We start from the raw sequence: 19,679 nt of genomic DNA, 5'->3' as shown, positions 1-19,679 counted from the left end.
CCGGTCATTATTCTACGTAGAAAAATGACCCCTTTGCCTGAAAAATAAGTGTCAATTTCATAAAAATGAGCACACTCCACATGAAGAAATGTGACCCCTGTAGAATAATGACCCCCTTGTAGATTAAAGTTTTTCAGTAAATTTTTTAGTATTTGTGAAATAGTCTTTACACAGTTGTAATTTTTACTGCTGCAGTTTACAGAAAGTAACAGAAATTATAATTCATATTTAAATAAACTCAAAGTGAAAGAAGTAGTATAGCTTAGAAAATAAAAATCCTTCCATTATGACAAGACATTGACGTATTGCATCTGGGAATGGCTAACATCATAAAGGGGCATGGTCACGATTTTAGTCAAAAACATTTCCGATCTTAATATTCACAATGCTTTAGTAAGGCATTTTTAATAGGCAACCAAATTTTGAGTGTCAGTCGTTGAGTTATAAGCAAAATACAGAGTTTGCAATTCTTTGCTATGTAAACAAAGCTTTTGTTTACATTTTGAATGTTGAAGTGAACATTCTAATTTTAGACCTAATGAATGTGTTAAACGTAAGGAACTGTTTATTTATGCTTAAAATGAAGAAGAAGATAGACAAATCAGCTTGAAAAAGATTTTTTACTGGTATATTGAACCTATGTAAACAACAACAGGGAACGAGCCTTGTTAACATGACAAAGAATTGTGAGCCCTGTATCTTGCTTATAACTTTACAACTGACCCTCAAATTTCAGTAGAAATGCTTTCCTTAAGCATTGTAAATAATGAAAACAGAAAAATAGAATTTGATCAAAATCGTGACCATGCCCCTTTAACAATTACATTTTCATATATCTACGGTGTTCCGATAGGGCCACTCCGACCTCAGGGTGCAAAGGCGAATGTGCGAAGGCAAAGGAGCAAAAGTGCGAAGATGCGACGACGAAGCGCGAAGATGTGATGCCTAAAGTGCGAAAGTGCGAAGGCGAAGGAGCGATACTACTTTCGCTCCTTCCCAACTTCGCACTCGCAAGTCGCATCTTCGCACTTTCGCATTCGCCTGTTTTTGATTGCATTCAGCAAGTCTCGGTCGAATACATAGAATTTAATGCAGGCACCATACTCGCCAAGGTTTTTCGATTAATCCAGGCTAATATTGGTACGCATGCGCTAGGCCATCGCGCTCACTATGAATGTTTATAAATATTTTAATGTGTACATGTGACATATATGTTTACCAGTGCTGGCTATGCCTAATCATTATATACTCCACACAAAATTTAATGTCCACCATAATGTGTACATATGCACTTCCAGATCCCTGTCACTTACCAGCCGTCTGTTTACCGTGGACCAAACACAGTAACATTCTTATTTCATTATGCGACACTCCTTGCTCATGCATGGATCTAGAGGGGGGAGAGGGTGTCCCAGGGAAAATTCAATATTAATAATTTGACGCAGTAAAAGGGGAGAGGGGGTCCGGACCCTATCCCCCTGGATAATTTAATTTTATAAAAATAAAATTTCCAAAATATGCCTCAGAACCCTTTAACGATAGAGAGCTCCGCAATTATAAAACATAGGTAATCACAGATTACAAAGCTCACCGAGACGAGGCATCACCTTTATGAGACCACCAATATCATATTAAATGAAAACCATCCTTTATGATCTTGAATATTTATGGATTCTGTTTTAAAAACATTATCGTATATCATCTGTTAAAAGATTGTATAATAATCATATGATCATATGTTAAATAATACAATGATATAAAATTAAAAATTGCATCCTATCATACTTACAATATATATCATATAATAGCATAAAATACCATACAAAAATTGTGAATATGATATTGTAACGTATGATATAACATTGTATTGTGTTATACATTATTGTATTTGATCAAATAATAAAATATCATAAAACATAATACAATATTGTATTATATGAAACAATATCATTTTGCAATAATACATCATAACATTGAAACATGTGTTATTATATTGTATGATATAGTATGATATTGTATTGTATGATACTGTATCATATTTGTTAATAATATGATACTGTATTATATGATACAATATAATTTGATACAACATTGTATCATATCAAATGATACAATATCATGGGATTAAATAAAATATTATATAATACAATTTTATTATACATATTGTATCATATGATACAATAGTATATATTACAACATCATAAAATACAATTTCATGTGATATCATAATATATCATATAAACCAATATCATATTATACAATATCGTATGATACGATATTTTATAATATTATTTTCATGCATTATAACAAATTCTATGATTGGTTCTTTTGATATCACGTGTCGAAGTATAAAAATTCGAATTGACCTGTTCTTTCTAAAAATAAGTTTTAAAAACTCGGATTGACCTGTACTTTCTTAATATAGATAAGGGAAATTTTGCTCTAATGTTAAAATGAATTTGATCGGCTGGCGTGATTCACCCCAACCAATCAAAATTCTCTCCGCGTAAATAAACAACAAAGATGGAAGTTGCAGACGTTAAAGTGAAAGGTCGTTTTGCGACAATTAATGACGCGGTAATGAAAGTTACAATGGAAAATGTTGATGCAAGGAACACTAACAGGGTAACTGCAACAGCCGTTAAGGTATTTCGAGAATATCTCGAATCGAAAGGCGAGAACGGAGACTTGAAAAATTTCGAGTGCGAGAAGTTAGACGACTTGCTGGATAAATTTTACATGGAAGCTAGAACGAAGAATGGAGATAATAAAGTGTTGTTATTTCAGGAAATATGAAATTACTCTATTAATCAATTGTTTTGATAAAATATTGCTTTATCAGTTTAAAAGCACAACACCGATTTTAAAACTGCTTGATTGCTTTAAGATTTTTTCATAATTTTAATTTTGCCAATTCTTCTTTGGAAAATAATATAACGAATGTAGCCCTTTCACAAGGTCGATCCAAAGATATATCAACTTCATAGAAAAGCATATCAACCGAGCACGAATTAATATTACAATATCATATATACAATTTAATTTGATATATTTCTATATTACAGAAACAAATATCATATTATACAATACCGTATGATACAATATCATAGAATATACAATATTATATCATAGAATGCAATATTATATATTGCAATATCATATGTAATAGTATCATGTGATTAAATAATTAATATAACACTATATAATACAGTACTGTATCATACTATACAATACTATACAGAACAATATCATGATACAATATCATATCATAAAATATCAACTAAAATGATACAATATTATATCGTATCATATAACGTTTTACAATATATCATATGGTATTATATTGTTTCATATTAAACAATACTGTTTCATATCATACAATATTATATCATAGGAATCATGTTATATCATTTAACAACAACCACATCTATCTATCAAGCAGGTTTGAGTGAGGTAGGAGATTTCTTTAGCATCCTTGATAATGGAGATCAGGCTCTGCATCTGAAGCAACGTCTGCGTTTCATTAATAATATAGTTAAATCAACTATGCAAGCGATCATCTATAAAACTTGTGACCTGTTCCAAAAAACTAAACCTCATCAAGCATCATAAACCTTTGGCTCAGATTCAGCATTTAAGCCTGTCAGGTGCATCAGTATCATAAGACGCACCATCCATGCAAGTTTGGTGAAGTTAGGACCAGTAATAACTAAGATATCATCATCAGATAGGTAAAGTTAGCTACTAGTAACTGGCTACTAGTAACTGGCTACGAGAAGTAATAAAACCTAGCTACTAGTAACTGACTACGAGATAAAATCAAAGTTGGCTACTCGTAACTGGCTACTAGTAACTGGCTTCGAGAAGTAAGAAAACCTAGCTACTAGTAACTGGCTACGAGATGAAAGAAACTTGACTTCTAGTCACTTGTTACTGTTCATGTGAGAACACATACCTAGGATTTTTTATTTGTGTTCTTAAGATGTACATTGCACTATATCACTGTCAATTGTCAATATATCTCAAGTAGCTGTATATATAAATTGAAGATATATGCCAGACTTGCTAATATCAACATTATGTCAAGTCATCCACATAATATTACGACACAATTACTCAGATATCCCTCTGTATGTAGTCAGCTACTAGTGAATTTTGTTACAAATATCCTTATATTTTGACGGTTTTGTCAATAAATTGCAAGGAGCTGTATATTTAAACTGAAGATATATGCCAGATATGCTATTATCAACATTCCCTCAAATCATCCACATAATATTACGACACAATTACTCAGATATCGCTCTTTATGTGGTCAGCTACTCGCGCATTTTGTTACGATTTTGGCGGTTTTGTCAATATATCTCAAGTAGCTGTATATTTAAATGGAAGATGTATGCCAGACATGCTATTATCAACATTCCTACAAGTCATCCCCATAATATTATGACACAATTACTCAGATACCTCTCTTTATGTAGTCAGCTACTTGTGCATTTTGTTACAAATATCGTTATTTTTTGGCGGGGTTGTCAATATATCTCAAGAAGCTGTATATTTAGATTGAAGATATATGCCAGATATGCTATTATCAAAATCCCTAAAGTCATCCACATAATATTACGACACAATTACTCAGATGTCTCTCTTTATGTAGTCAGCTACTTGTGCATTATGTTACAAATATCGTTATTTATTGATGGTTTTGTCAATATATCACAAGTAGCTGTATATTTAAATGGAAGATATATGCCAGACATGCTATTATCAACATTCCTTCAAGTCATCCACATAATATTACGACACAATTACTCAAATATCTCTCTGTATATAGTCAGCTACTTGTGCATTTTGCTACAAGTATCTTTATTTTTTGGCAGGGTTGTCAATATATCTCAAGTAGCTGTATATTTAAATTGAAGATATATGCCAGACATGCTATTATCAACATTCCTTCAGATCATCCACATATTATTACGACACAATTACTCAGATATCGCTCTTTATGTGGTCAGCTACTCGTGCATTTTGTTACAAATATCCTTATATTTTGACGGTTTTGTCAATATATTGCAAGTAGCTGTATATTTAAACTGAAGATATATGCCAGACATGCTATTATCAAAATCCCTAAAGTCATCCACATAATATTACGACACAATTACTCAGATATCTTTCTTTATGTAGTCAGCTACTTGTGCATTTTGTTACAAATATCGTTAATTTTTTGTGGTTTTGTCAATATATCTCAAGTAGCTGTATATTTAAATGGAAGATATATGCCAGACATACTATTATCAACATTCCTTCAAGTCATCCACATATTATTACGACACAATTACTCAGATATCTTTCTTTATGTAGTCAGCTACTCGTGCATTTTGTTACAAATATCATTATTTTTTGGCGGTTTTGTCTATATATCTCAAGTAGCTGTATATTTAAATTGAAGATATATGCCAGACATGCTATGATCGACATTCCTTCAAGTCATCCACATAATATTACGACACAATTTCTCAGATATCTCTCTTTATGTAGTCAGCTACTTGTGCATTTTGTTACAAATATCTTTATTTTTTGGCGGGGTTGTCAATATATCTCAAGTAGCTGTATATAGATTGCTGATATATACAAGTCATGTTCATTTTAATATTATATTAGGACATCCACATGATATTACGACATAATTACTTATGTATCTTTCTCAATCTCATCGGCTACAAGTGCATTTTGTTATAAAAACTTCCATTTTCAACAGTTTAGTTGATTAACCTAAAGTAGCGGTGTAAAAAAATGAAGATATCTACTAGTGTGGTTGATTTAAACATTCTATAAGGTCACCAACATGATATTATGACACAATTACTTAGATATCCCTTTAAATCTCATCAGCTTCTAAAACATTTTGTTAAAAATATTTTTTTTCTTTTTTAGGATTTTGTCAACATTTTTCAAGTAGCTTTATGTATAGATTGCTCATATTAACCAGTCTCCCTTATTTCAACATTCTATTAGGTCATCCACATGATATTACGGCACAACTACTCAGATATCACTCATAATCTCTATCTTCATTTTAACACTTTCCATGTTACTCAAATTTCTGCACATAAAGATTAAAGATATCTAGTTTTTAATTTAAATATTAAAGAAGAAACAAAAAAAAATTAAAATCATAAAGATTGTAAAAATCTTATCTGTAAGGGGAGGGGGGGGGGGCAAAAATAACTTATAATTTCAATTTCACTGGTTATTTTCTTTCATTCTCTTCATCTTTTTACGTGCACACGAAAAAATGATGGGGAGAAAAAAGATATTTGTAACAAAATGCACAAGTAGCTGACTACATAAAAAGAGATATCTGAGTACCTGTGTCGTAATATTATGTCGATGACTTGAAGGAATGTTACTTTAGCAAGTCTGGCATATATCTTCAATTTAAATATACAGCTACTTGCAATATATTGACAAAACCGCCAAAAAATTAGGATATTTGTAACAAAATGCACAAGTAGCGGACTACATCAAGAGAGATATCTGAGATATTGTGTCGTAATATTATGTGGATGACTTGAAGAAATGTTGATAATAGCATGTCTGGCATATATCTTCCATTTAAATATACAGCTACTTGAGATATATTGACAAAACAGACAAAAAATAAAGATATTTGTAACAAAATGCACAAGTAGCTGACTACATAAAGAGAGATATCTGAGTAATTTTGTCGTAATATTATGTGGATGACTTGACAGAATGTTGATATTAGCATGTCTGGCATATATCGTCAATCTATATATTCAGCTACTTGAGATATATTGACAAAACAGCCAAAAATAAAGATATTTGTAACGAAATGCACAAGTAGCTGACTACATAGATAAAGATATCTGAGTAATTGTGTCGTAATATTATGTGGATGACTTGACAGAATGTTGATATTAGCATGTCTGGCATATATCGTCAATCTATATATTCAGCTACTTGAGATATATTGACAAAACAGCCAAAAATAAAGATATTTGTAACGAAATGCACAAGTAGCTGACTACATAGAGAGAGATATCTGAGTAATTGTGTCGTAATATTATGTGGATGACTTGACTGAATGTTGATAGTAGCATGTCTGGCATATATCTTCAATCTTTATATTCAGCTACTTGGGATATATTGACAAAACCGCCAAAAAATAAAGATATTTGTAACGAAATGCACAAGTAGCTGATTACATAGAGAGAGATATCTGAGATATTGTGTCGTAATATTATGTTGATGACTTGACAGAATGTTGATAGTAGCATGTCTGGCATATATCTTCAATTTAAATATACAGCTACTTGAGATATATTGACAAGACCGCCAAAATATAAGGTTATTTGTAACGAAATGCACAAGTAGCTGACTACATAAAGAGAGATATCTGAGTAATTGTGTCGTAATATTATGTGGATGACTTGACAGAATGTTGATATTAGCATGTCTGGCATATATCTTCAATCTATATATTCAGCTACTTGAGATATATTGACAAAACCGCCAAAAAATAATGATATTTGTAACGAAATGCACAAGTAGCTGACTACATAAAGAGATATATCTGAGTAATTGTGTGATCATATTATGTGGATGACTTGACAGAATGTTGATATTAGCAAGTTGGGCATATATCTTCAGTCTAAATATACAGCTACTTGAGATATATTGACAATTAACAGTGATATAGTGCAATGTAAATCGTAAGAACACAAAATGAAATCCTTGGAATGTGTTCTCACATGGACAGTAAGAAGTAACTTAGTAAAAAGAAGCCAAGTTTCTTTCATCTCGTTGCCAGTTACTAGTAGCTAGCTTTTCTTACTTCTCGTAGCCAGTTAGTAGTTACCAGTTACTAGTAGCCAACTTTTATTTAATCTCGTAGCCAGTTACTAGTAACTAGCTTTTCTTACTTCTCGTAGCCAGTTACTAGTAGCCAGTTACTAGTAGCTAACTTTACCTATCTATCATGAGAGGGCACCAGCAATTAAAACCTTTACCTCCTCAAGCATCCCCAACTGATGGCTCTGATTCAGCATCCATGCCTGTCAGGTGCATCTGTATCATAAGACTCACCATCCATTCAGGTTAGGTGATGTTAGCAAGTTTGGTGAAGATAGGACAAGTAATAGCTTAGATACAGGACCTGCACCAAAAACTTTAACCAGCTCCGGACGCCGACACCGGGAGTATACCATAAGCTCCCCTTGACTTCGTCTCGGTGAGCTAAAAAGGCGAAAGCTCGAAGATTCGAAGGCGAGAGTGCGAAGTTGCAAAGGCGAAGAAGCGATAGTAGTATCACTTCTTCGCCTTAGCAACTTAGCACTTTCGTCTTCGCATCTTCGCGCTTCGCCGTCGCATCTTTTATATTCTTCATATTGTTCATGAATTATACTTGCATTGAGGATTTCCACTATAACAAACTTTCTGGGTATGCAAATGCATCACGCGGAATTAATGATGAAACCAAAATTATGAAAACTTTACTCCACTGTTAGGCATTATAACCAAGCTGAAGTTAGTAGCCACTGACAGCAGCAATAACGCCAGTAGAGGTTAACGGCCAATGAGGAAAATCGTCAAAGTACTGAGAGTACTCATACAGAAAATATATTTTACTTTATCGTTGGCATACTTTAGTAAGTTTAGCAAATATCAAGATGATTAATGCATCAATAGTTTGTATGAGCATTGGTAACCTTGGATACAATAAAGTGATCAAAATCAAGGGGAATGTAAACCCCTTACATGGGCCTTAACCTCTTTTCAACGCTTTTAGAAACAATCTTTTCTTATTATAATCGATCAGTGTTTATTATCTATTAAGATTAACTATAGACAGGTACTCTTCACACATTTGCTCGAAAAGAATAAAGTCTATTCATGATCACAAATACAACATTACATCAAATGTTTAGAATATTGATGTTCATGTATTACGTAGAAGAAAACAAAACTAACGCAAAATGATTTTTTAAAAGTCACTTTCCTCAAGAAATGTAAATAAGAAGAATTCATATTCCTACGTTACCTGTCCCCTTAGTCTTTTTCCATAAAGATATATACATGTATCATTCTAAGATTGACAATTCATTCACCAACGAATATTGCTTATATTATTACAACAATTATTCTTTCATGATTATTGTTCGTTAATTATCACACAATATCCTCATTGTGTATGAATCTTTCTGTATTTGCGTCATTTCCAGCCGTATGTCGATGAGAGATGTGATGTACATGTAACTGTTAACAATCATTTTGTGGCAATGTAAGAGTGTTTTGTGTGTGCCTGCTACGGATATGAAAAACTGTAAACAGCAATTTATTTATAAACTCGGTGTTTATAACTTCAAAATCAGTTGAACAGAGTGAAAAATTAAGTTATTTCAAAGTCATATCTTGGATACGGTGTAGCCAATTTCTATTCATGTTTACGGGGGGGGGGGGGGGGTCATTTTTCTATGGGGGTCATTTTTCTTCATGTTTAACATGAAGAAAATTAACTCCTGGGTCTTTTTTCTTCAGAAACATCCAATTATTCTTCAGCCAGGGGGGTCATTATTCTATGTCGAAAAATGACCCCCGTGGATGCTTCCACTTGTGTGGAAACATCCTTAGGTAGTGTAGATACGAGGTTGTGAAAATCATGACCCCTGAGGGTAGAGTGGGGCCACAATGGGTGATCGAAGTTTTACAAATGAATATATAGAGTAAATCTTTAAAAATCTTCTTCTCAGAAACTAATCAGCCAGGAAAGCTGCAACTTGTATGAAAGCATCCTCAGGTAGTGTAGATACGAAGTTGTGAAAATCATGGCCCCCGGGTGTAGGGTGGGACCACAATGGGGTGTCGAAGTTTAACATAGGAATATATAGAGTAAATCTTTAAAAATCTTCTCCTCAGAAACTAATCAGCCAGCAAAGCTGCAACTTGTGTGGAAACATCCTCAGGTAGTGTAGATTCAAAGTTGTGAAAATTATGACCCCTTGGGGTAGGGTGGGGCCACAGTGGGGGGGGGGGGGGTCGAATTTTTTACATAGGAATATACAGAGGAAATCTTTAAGAATCTTCTCCTCAGAAACTAATCAGCCAGGAAAGCTGAAACTTGTGTGAAAGCATCCTCGGGTAGTTTAGATACAAAGTTGTGAAAATCATGACCCCCGGGGGTAGGTTGGGCCACAATGGGGGGGTGGGTCGAAATTTTACATAGGAATATACAGAGTAAATCTTTAAGAATCTTCCCCTCATGAACCATATGACCAGGAAAGCTGAAACTTGTGTGGAAGCATCCTCAGTTAGTGTAAATTCCAAGTTGTGAAAATCATGACCCCCGGGGGTAGGATGGGGCCACAATGGGGGATCGAAGTTTTACATAGGAATATATTGAGTAAATCTTTAAGAATCTTCTTCTAGAAACTAATCAGCCAGGAAAGCTGAAACTTGTGTGAAAGCATCTTCGGGTAGTTTAGATACAAAGTTGTGAAAATTATGACCCCCGGGGGTAGGTTGGGCCACAATGGGGGGGGGGGGGGTCGAAATTTTACATAGGAATATACAGAGTAAATCTTTAAGAATCTTCCCCTCATGAACCATATGACCAGGAAAGCTGAAACTTGTGTGGAAGCATCCTCAGTTAGTGTAGATTCCAAGTTGTGAAAATCATGACCCCCGGGGGTAGGATGGGGCCACAATGGGGGATCGAAGTTTTACATAGGAATATATAGAGTAAATCTTTAAAAATCTTCTTCTCAGAAACTAATCAGCTAGGAAAGCTGCAGCTTTTGTGAAAGCATCCTCAGGTAGTGTAGATTCAAAGTTGTGAAATCCATGACCCTTGGGGGTAGGGTGGGGCCACAATGGGGAATCAAAGTTTTACATAGGAATATATAGAGTAAATCTTTAAAAATCTTCTTCTAGAAACTAATCAGCCAGGAAAGCTGAAACTTGCGTTGCAGCATCCTCAGGTAGTGTAGATACGAAGTTGTGAAAATCATGGCCCCCGGGTGTAGGGTGGGGCCACAAGGGGGGATCGAGTTTTTACAAAGGAATATATAGAGTAAATCTTTAAAAATCTTCTTCTCAGAAACTAATCAGCCAGGAAAGGTGACACTTGTGTGGAAGCATCCTCAGGTAGTGTAAATTCAAAGATGTGAAAATCATGACCCCCGGGGGTAGGGTGGGGCCACAATGGGGTGTCAAAGTTTAACATAGGAATATATAGAATCAATCTTTAAAAATCTTCTTCGCAGAAATTAATCGGCCGGGAAAGCTGAAACTTGTGTGGAAGCATTGTCATGTAGTGTAGATACGAAGTTGTGAAAATCATGACCCCCGGGTGTAGGGTGGGGCCACAAGGGGGGATCGAGTTTTTACAAAGGAATATATAGAGTAAATCTTTAAAAATCTTCTTCTCAGAAACTAATCAGCCAGGAAAGGTGACACTTGTGTGGAAGCATCCTCAGGTAGTGTAAATTCAAAGATGTGAAAATCATGACCCCCGGGGGTAGGGTGGGGCCACAATGGGGTGTCAAAGTTTAACATAGGAATATATAGAATCAATCTTTAAAAATCTTCTTCGCAGAAATTAATCGGCCGGGAAAGCTGAAACTTGTGTGGAAGCATTGTCATGTAGTGTAGATACGAAGTTGTGAAAATCATGACCCCCGGGGGTAGGGTGGGGCCACAATGGGGGATCGAAGTTTTACATAGGAATATATAGAGTAAATCTTTAAAAATCTTCTTCTCAGAAACTAATCGGCTAGGAAAGCTGCAGCTTTTGTGAAAGCATCCTCAGGTAGTGTAGATACGAGGTTGTGAAAATCATGGCCACTAGGGGGAGGTTGGGCCACAATGGGGGATCGAAGTTTTACATAGGTATATATAGAATAAATCTTTAAAAATCTTCTTCGCAGAAACTAATCAGCTAGGAAAGCTGAAACTTGTGTTGAAGCATTATCAGGTAGTGTAGATTCAAAGTTGTGAAAATCATGGCCCCCGGGGTAGGATGGGGCCACAATATGGGATGGAATTTCTACATAGGAATATATAGTGTAAATCTTTAAAAATTTTCTTCTCAGAAACTAATCGGCAAGGAAAGCTGACACTTGTGTGGAAGCATCCTCAGGTAGTGTAGATTCAGAGTTGTGAAAATCATGGCCACTAGGGGGAGGTTGGGGCCACAATGGGGGATCGAAGTTTTACATAGGAATATATCAATTAATCAGCCGGCAAAGCTGACACTTTTGTGGAAGCATCCTCAGGTAGTGTAAATTCAAAGTTGTGAATATAATAACCCTCCTGGGGGTAGGGTAGGGCCACAATGGGGGGTCGAATTTTTTACATAGGAATATAAAAGAGTAAATCTTTAAAAATCCTCTTCTCAGAAACTAATCAGCCAGGAAAGCTGAAACTTGTGTGAAAGCATCCTCAGGTAGTGTAGATACAAAGTATGTATTATGTATTATTGTACATTGTCCAGATAGTTTGTATTATGACTCCATTAAGCTGATTTTATCATACCTATTTTTTCTCAGGTGAGCGATGTGGCCCATGGGCCTCTTGTTAATTTTGTTTTTAAATTTGTCTCTGCTATCATAGATTTTATTGTATATTTCTGTGTTTATTTCTTTTATTTTGATTGTAGACAAAGCCTTAAATGGATCCAACTTTATATATGTACGTCTGTGCTACCAAAAAAATTGTTTTGAAAGTCTCGGAGGAAGCGTGAGGACTGTAGCATCGAATATTCTTAGAGAAACTGGAATGTCTTTAGATGAAGATGAGGTTTTTGTAAGACATGTCCAACCGGACTCAAAAGAAAAGGGTACTATTATATTTGAAATACAAGTCTTGGATGGCTAAATTTAAGCGTAGCATTACTTATTGTATCTAATTTACAAAATATGAACACAAATTGATACGTAAAAGATATTACTACCTGTAACTCAAATACAAGCATATTCAACTTGATAATCAGTTGAATGGTTAGTAGGAAATAATCCTTTATTAATAAGCAATGTTTGTTTTCGTTTAAACTGCAAGGAAGAATTCAAGCTTTGAAAACTTTATGCAGAGAAATAAAAAATCCTTGCTCGATAATGTTGAACCAAGATCTTTAATTACAGACGAAGTAACTTAATGTTTTTTTGTTTCAGATTAAAATATCAATATTCTTACGTATTTGATGAAATTCATTTAATAGGTCCTGCAAGTTGCTGGACGCAAGAAAATCAAAAACTTCTTAAAAAAATAGAACCCACCATTAATCTCATGGAGGGGGATCCAAACAAAGTTTTTACTTCTAGACCTTGGATGGACCAGAGGAAAGGAAAAAAAAAGAGGAGGCCAAGTAATTCCAAGAGTTTGACCACGGTAAGGATGAATTTGTTTAGGCCTGCAGAAAATATTCAAGGAAAACGAAAATAAATGCATGAAAGTAGAGATTGGTTATAAAATCTAATTTAGTTCATAAGACTTTCATTTTGCCTTTTATGAAATCACATATAATTTGAATAATAGTATTCAAAACTATATTTAACATCTGTTTCACCAGCACAACCTATGTTGATGTTTTTAAGTCAATTAAGCAATACTTTATATATACATTTGCAAATATGCTTCCTTATATGAACCTATAGGATAGCAAAAACGTTTAATTCTGTGTGAACGTTTCCGTGACGTCATTATGATAACCGCACGCGCTTATCGCTTGTCTCTTTGTTTACTGTAAACACCAAATCTTGGTAATTTTAACAGTTCTGAGCACTTTGTCTCTCTCAAACGTAAATATAAGTAATAGCGAGCGCCGGCCAGCGAAGCGAGCTCTAAGAACCAGTGTGCGCGGGAAAAAGAACGAGCTAAACCTACAGATTCATCAAACAATTTTTTTGGTCTACGTCCCATAATACTCTCTAATGTTTTCACCCGTGGTGCTATGCCAAATATGGCCGACATTTAAATCGTAATTTACGATGTCTTGAGCTTTGGCGAGACCAAAGAGATTTGTTACATACATCCATACCTTTCTATTGAGTCGAGATACGTAAATAAAGACAAAAAAGGCCAGGGATGACGTCACAGTGCTCTAGCGCTATATTTCCCGCGATGAATTTAGAGGTGGATCAAACATCTGTAATGCGTGTACTAGCTATTTAAGAAATGATCTTAATGTCTACCGATTTAATACGAGTATAACCTGGGTTGGGGCAATTTACGCTTTATAATCTGCGAAGCGGATTATAAAAAAGCGTAAATTGCTCCAACCCAGGTTATACGAGCATAACTTGGGTAGTTCATTCCTTAGAATTTAATTTTCTGTACAAATTGAGTCCGTTTTACTATAAAATGATATTAATCTGTTCAAAATTCAAACGTAACGTCGAGGGGATTAGTACGTTTTTGACGTTGGTGCATTGTGACGTGTCTTGTGACGGGCAAACCAGGTTATACAAATTTAACTTTTTTTTTAAATTTAGATTTTTCTATCCAATCAAATGCCGCGTTACAACCAAATTTAAATTATTACAGTATAGACTGCGATACCTGCCTTATTGACAAATGATTTGGTTTTCTATTTAATTATTTTTGGGGGAAATAGAGATTATATAAATGTATGCTAGTAACAAGAGCCATACTTTACTGTCACATCGATCCAATTTTAAGCTAATTGTGCATGCAGTGAGAAGGTTAGTATATGAGTAGGGAGGAAATAAACAATAGGACATTTTGAACTAAATAAAAAAGTATAAAGAGAAAAAATAAACAGATAAAGAATTTGTGCAGATATTGCATATAGTCAAACCATTAAATTTTAAAGTGGGAAATTACACACTAACAAACAGGGACTGGGGGCATGGATACAACTTATGTAATTATAGAATGCAAAAAAATAAACAAATAAAAAATATGAATTGCCAGAAAAAAAAATAAAATTCAGATAACAATATTAAGGTAGAAAAAAAAATACTGTACTTATCGTTGCCAATTTTGACCAAATTAAACACAAATTACGTTTTAAAGACTGATCAATTCTCTCCAAAAGTAATTAAAGAAAGGTTTTACGTGGAAGCAATCTATGTATTTTGTAGAAATCTTATAATTCTCTCTGTCACCTTCAAACAGGGACCGGTATCTCTCTCTCTCTTTCAAAAATTCTTTGATGTTCGTTGTTACCTAAATAACACTACGTTGACAATGATACAATGTATGTGTAATTCTTGCTGCGCTCGCCACAACAGTAGCACCGCAAAACATATTAAACAGCAATGTTAAACAGTTTACCGGGATATGAAGTTGGTTGGTGCGTAATCAAATCTACTGATACAGGATTTGATCACGTGACCAACCAACTTCATACCCCGATGAACTTTTTAAATTGCTGTTTATTTCTTAAATGACAGAAGACATATTGTATTTGACGCTGTTAAACTCTGTAACTTTCCGATGTATAAATATAGTTTGATATGAGTCTTCAACATCATTCAAAAACTTGAACATAAGCAGCATGTGACCTTTTATTTAAATACTTAGAATATAATTTAGGCCATTCCAAGTTGTTTCTATGTTTAGCGTCCGCGGACGGATTGGTTTTGAGATGTAATAATTAAAAAAACCCACAATTGTTGTTCATAAAATTACATGTAGATCACTTTTTCATATGTCGGACTCAGGATCGCATTTTTAAATCCGGATCAGGGGATCTATTCAAAAAAATCGTACGTTTGTCATAGGTTTAAAGTGTAATCCTAGACGTACGATTTTTCGTGAATAGATTCCCAGAAATCAAATATAACAACATTCAAAATCGAAATCATATAGTAAGTATTTGTAATTTTGTTACAAAATGAATAAAATACTTCAAAATATATAACAAATTTTATTTTGTTGAACCTTTAAAGTTGTATTTTTAGCTCACCTGAGCCAAAGGCTCAAGTGAACTTTTCTGATCACAATTTGTCCGTTGTCTGTCGTTGTCGTCGTTGTCGTCGTCGTCGTAAACTTTTCACATTTTCATCTTCTTCTCAAGAACCACTGGGCAGATTTCAACCAAATTTGGCACAAAGCACCACAAGGTCAACGGGATTCAAGTTTGTTAAAATAGAGACACACCCTCTTTAAAGGGGAGATAATTGAGAATTATTGAAAATTTGTTATTTTTTGTCAAAAATCTTCTTCTCAAAAACTATTAGGCCTGAAAAGCTTAAAATTGTGTTGAGGCATCCTCAGGTAGTGTAGATTCAATTTTGTTCAAATCATGGTCCCCGGGGGTAGGGAGGGGCCACAAGAGGGGGATCAAGTTTTACATAGGAATATATAGAGACAATTTTTAAAAATCTTCTTCTCAAAAACTATTAGGACAGATTAGCTCAAATTAAAATGGAAGCATCCTCAGGTAGTGTAGATTCAGGTTTGTTCAAGTCATTGACCCCGGGGGTAGGGCGGGGCCACAATAGGGAGATCATGTTTTACATAGGAATATATACAGAAAATCTTTAAAAATCTTCTTCTCAAAAACTATTAGGCCAGAAAAGCTCAAATTAAAGAGGAAGAATCCTCAGGTTGTGTAGATTCAAGTTTGTTCAAATCATAGTCCATGATGGTATGGTAGGGCCACAATGGGGGAATGGATTTTTACATAAGAATATATAGAGAAAATCTTTAAAAATCTTCTTCTCAAAACTATTAGGCCAGAAAAGCTCAAATTAAAATGGAAGCATCCTCAGGTAGTGTAGATTCAAGTTTATTGAAATCATGGTCCCTGGGGGTAGGGCGGGGCCACAATAGGGAGATCATGTTTTACATAGTAATATATACAGAAAATCTTTAAAAATCTTCTTCTCAAAAACTATTAGGCCAGAAAAGCTCAAATTTAGGAGGAAGCATCCTCAGGTAGTGTAAAATCAAGTTTGTTCAAATCATAGTCCCTGGGGGTAGCGTGGGGCCACAATTGGAAGATCAAGTTTTACATAGGAATATAAAGAGAAAATCTTTAAAAATCTTCTTCTCAAAATCTATCAGGCCAGGAAAGCTCAAATTAAAATGGAAGCATCTTCAGGTAGTGTAGATTTAATTTTGTTCAAATCATGGATCCTCTGTGTAGGGTGGGGCCACAATAGGGGGATCAAGTTTTACATAGGAATATATAGAGAAAATCTTTTAAAATCTTCTTTTTAAAAACTTTTTTGCCAGAAAAGCTTAAACTTGTGTAGAGGCATCCTTGGGTAGTGTAAATTCAAGTTTGCAAAATCACAGTCCCTAGTGGTAGGGCGGGGCCGTGATGGCGGTTTGAATTTTTACATAGGATTATACAGAGAAAATCTTTAAAAATATTCTGGGAAAGTTTTCGGTCCTAAACTCAGTACTTAGTGTGAAAGCACAGGTTATGCGTATTTAAGTTTGATGAAACCATGATTCCATAGAGAAAAGTGGGGCCAAAAAATGGAGGGGGGGGGGGTTTATAGGAATAGAGAAAAATCTTCTTACAGGTACAACAACAAAAGGGGCTTGGTATTTACCCCAAAAAAAGAGGTGGATAAAAATTGGCAGATTTTCAATTTTTTTAGCAAGATCTTCTGTACTTAGTTTTCAAATTATATAATTTGATACTGTAATGCTAATTTGATCAGAATTAAGGCAATTGTTGCTCAGGTGAGCGATGTGGCCCCTGGGCCTCTTGTTTTTCTAAGGTTTGTGTTTTTTCCTGATAGAAAGATAGGTTTTTGAGTATTTGGTGGACGCTAAACAAAGAAAAAACTTGCAATGGCCTTATTGTAAATATAAAACATCGTTAATGATATTACAGAACATCATAGGAGTAAGCTATAAAATCAAAACTAAACAGCTAGAACAGCTTTTTCAGGATTTCGAAATTTATTGGAAATCTACAAAATGCAAGAATGAATATTTATTATACCTTTTTTGGCTACATTTCGAATACCATTTTTGACATTTAACCACCTTACAGTTTGCAATATTATTGAAACTGATATTTACAAACTGGTCTATATTGTTTGGTTATCCAGATGATACAGGTATACGAAAATGGTCTGCAGGTATCGGCAAGTAAGACAACTTGAAGTAGATAAATTTGTGTATAAGATCACATTGCTATGTTTTTTGAACTGAGGTTTTTACTGAGTCTCGTGACATTTCACGAAAACTTCACGTTTTGAAAGGTCAGCAAAAACTACAAAGTCCATTTAGAAAAACATAGGACTGAGGCATTTAAGGTTTTTTCCCGCTTCGATATTTCGGTGCTTTTTTTAACTCATTACCGTCTGGATGCTTGATACCGTTTAGCAAAAAAAAAATCCTTTTCCACTTTTTGTTTTCAAGGATACAAAAATAAAGCAAATAAAACAAAAAAACTATTAAGTTATTCTGATTTACTTTATTTGTCATGGAACATACATTTCCGAAATTGTGTTGAGGATATCGTGCATTTATGTATTGCTGCCGACAATAAGTCTGGTTATCTTATCTCTCAAATGTTCATTGATTAAACAATTTACGCACTTTTCTCAAATGTAAGTTGAAATTTATAAATTAAGCAGAATACCAAACCTATACTTATAAATTAAAAATTTTGTCAATAAACTTAACAATGCCTGCACCAGAATATCTGCTTATACCTTTGGTATTTCAACACGAGATATATGATGTCCGTAAATGGCTATAATTGGATTTTACCTTATAAGTAATTATTATAACAATAATTAAAAAACCTACTTTTATTTTCGATACACCAGTCTACGAAATAGCAGTTGATTAATAAAATGGAACAATTTGGTGTGATTTTACTGTAAAGTGGTTATTTACGCTAGTGATTGAGTATGCATTTTCTATAGTCAAACAATATGCGTGGGTGTCAAATACGTGGATGCGTGATTTACCACTCAAAAGTTTTGATTTTTTTTACCATACGCGTATAAATATGTACGCGGTTTAAATCTTACCGCGTAACTTTTGCAAATATCCACACGCGTTATTAACCCCTTTTAAAGTAGTTTGAATGGAAAGACCTTTCCAAAGTTGGGTGTCCAGAAACGCAGGTTGACTAGTTAACGTCAAAGCAAAATGTGTAGGGTGGATTAACCATCGGTCAGATCGATACTTTGGATCTGACAACTTTGGTTTAAAATATATGCAGATAAATATTCATACGCTAGAGTTTTTAGATCGCCTGAGTCACTCAGGTGACCTATTGCCACTGGTCTTCGACCACTGTCGTACGTTAACAATTTTACACTTTAAACGCTCCTTTTCTTCTTCCACACATGCGGGGAAAATAAACCAAGTACACGTTTTTAATGACCAGGTACCCTCTTACAAAATTGTGAAATTCATGGCTTCTGGATCAGAAGTTCAGATCGTAGGGTGGTGCGTATATGGCTATATAATAAAAGTTTATCATATCTTTTAAAACGTTATCCACTACTCTCATATATATTTGAGAAAAAACTAAATGCATGGTTATGATGTCAATGAAGCCCTCTACCTAAATTGTGCAATTTATGACCCCTAGATTAGGGGTTCAAACCATAGGGCGGGGTCATTATAGATTTATAGTAAAAATGTATGAAAGAGGGTTGCAGATATGTAGGATTTTTGCCTGACGTGGAAAGGACTTTTAAATACATTAA

General features: G+C 34.4%; 1 protein-coding gene across 2 annotated transcripts in view; it reads left to right on the top strand.

The window, feature by feature from the left end:
• The window catches only part of LOC128178803 (uncharacterized), a 55,237-nt gene that overhangs the window by 26,854 nt on the left and 8,704 nt on the right, over positions 1 to 19,679 (top strand). For both annotated transcript variants that reach the window (XM_052846163.1, XM_052846162.1), the window contains 2 exons: positions 12,683 to 12,862; positions 13,241 to 13,410. In XM_052846163.1, the coding sequence (XP_052702123.1) occupies positions 12,683 to 12,862; positions 13,241 to 13,410 (350 nt within the window). The remainder of the gene's footprint in view (positions 1 to 12,682; positions 12,863 to 13,240; positions 13,411 to 19,679) is intronic.

This window comes from Crassostrea angulata, chromosome 3 (genome assembly GCF_025612915.1).
Source record: "Crassostrea angulata isolate pt1a10 chromosome 3, ASM2561291v2, whole genome shotgun sequence".
NCBI lineage: Eukaryota > Metazoa > Mollusca > Bivalvia > Ostreida > Ostreidae > Magallana > Magallana angulata.
This window is presented reverse-complemented; position numbering and strand designations above follow the sequence as displayed.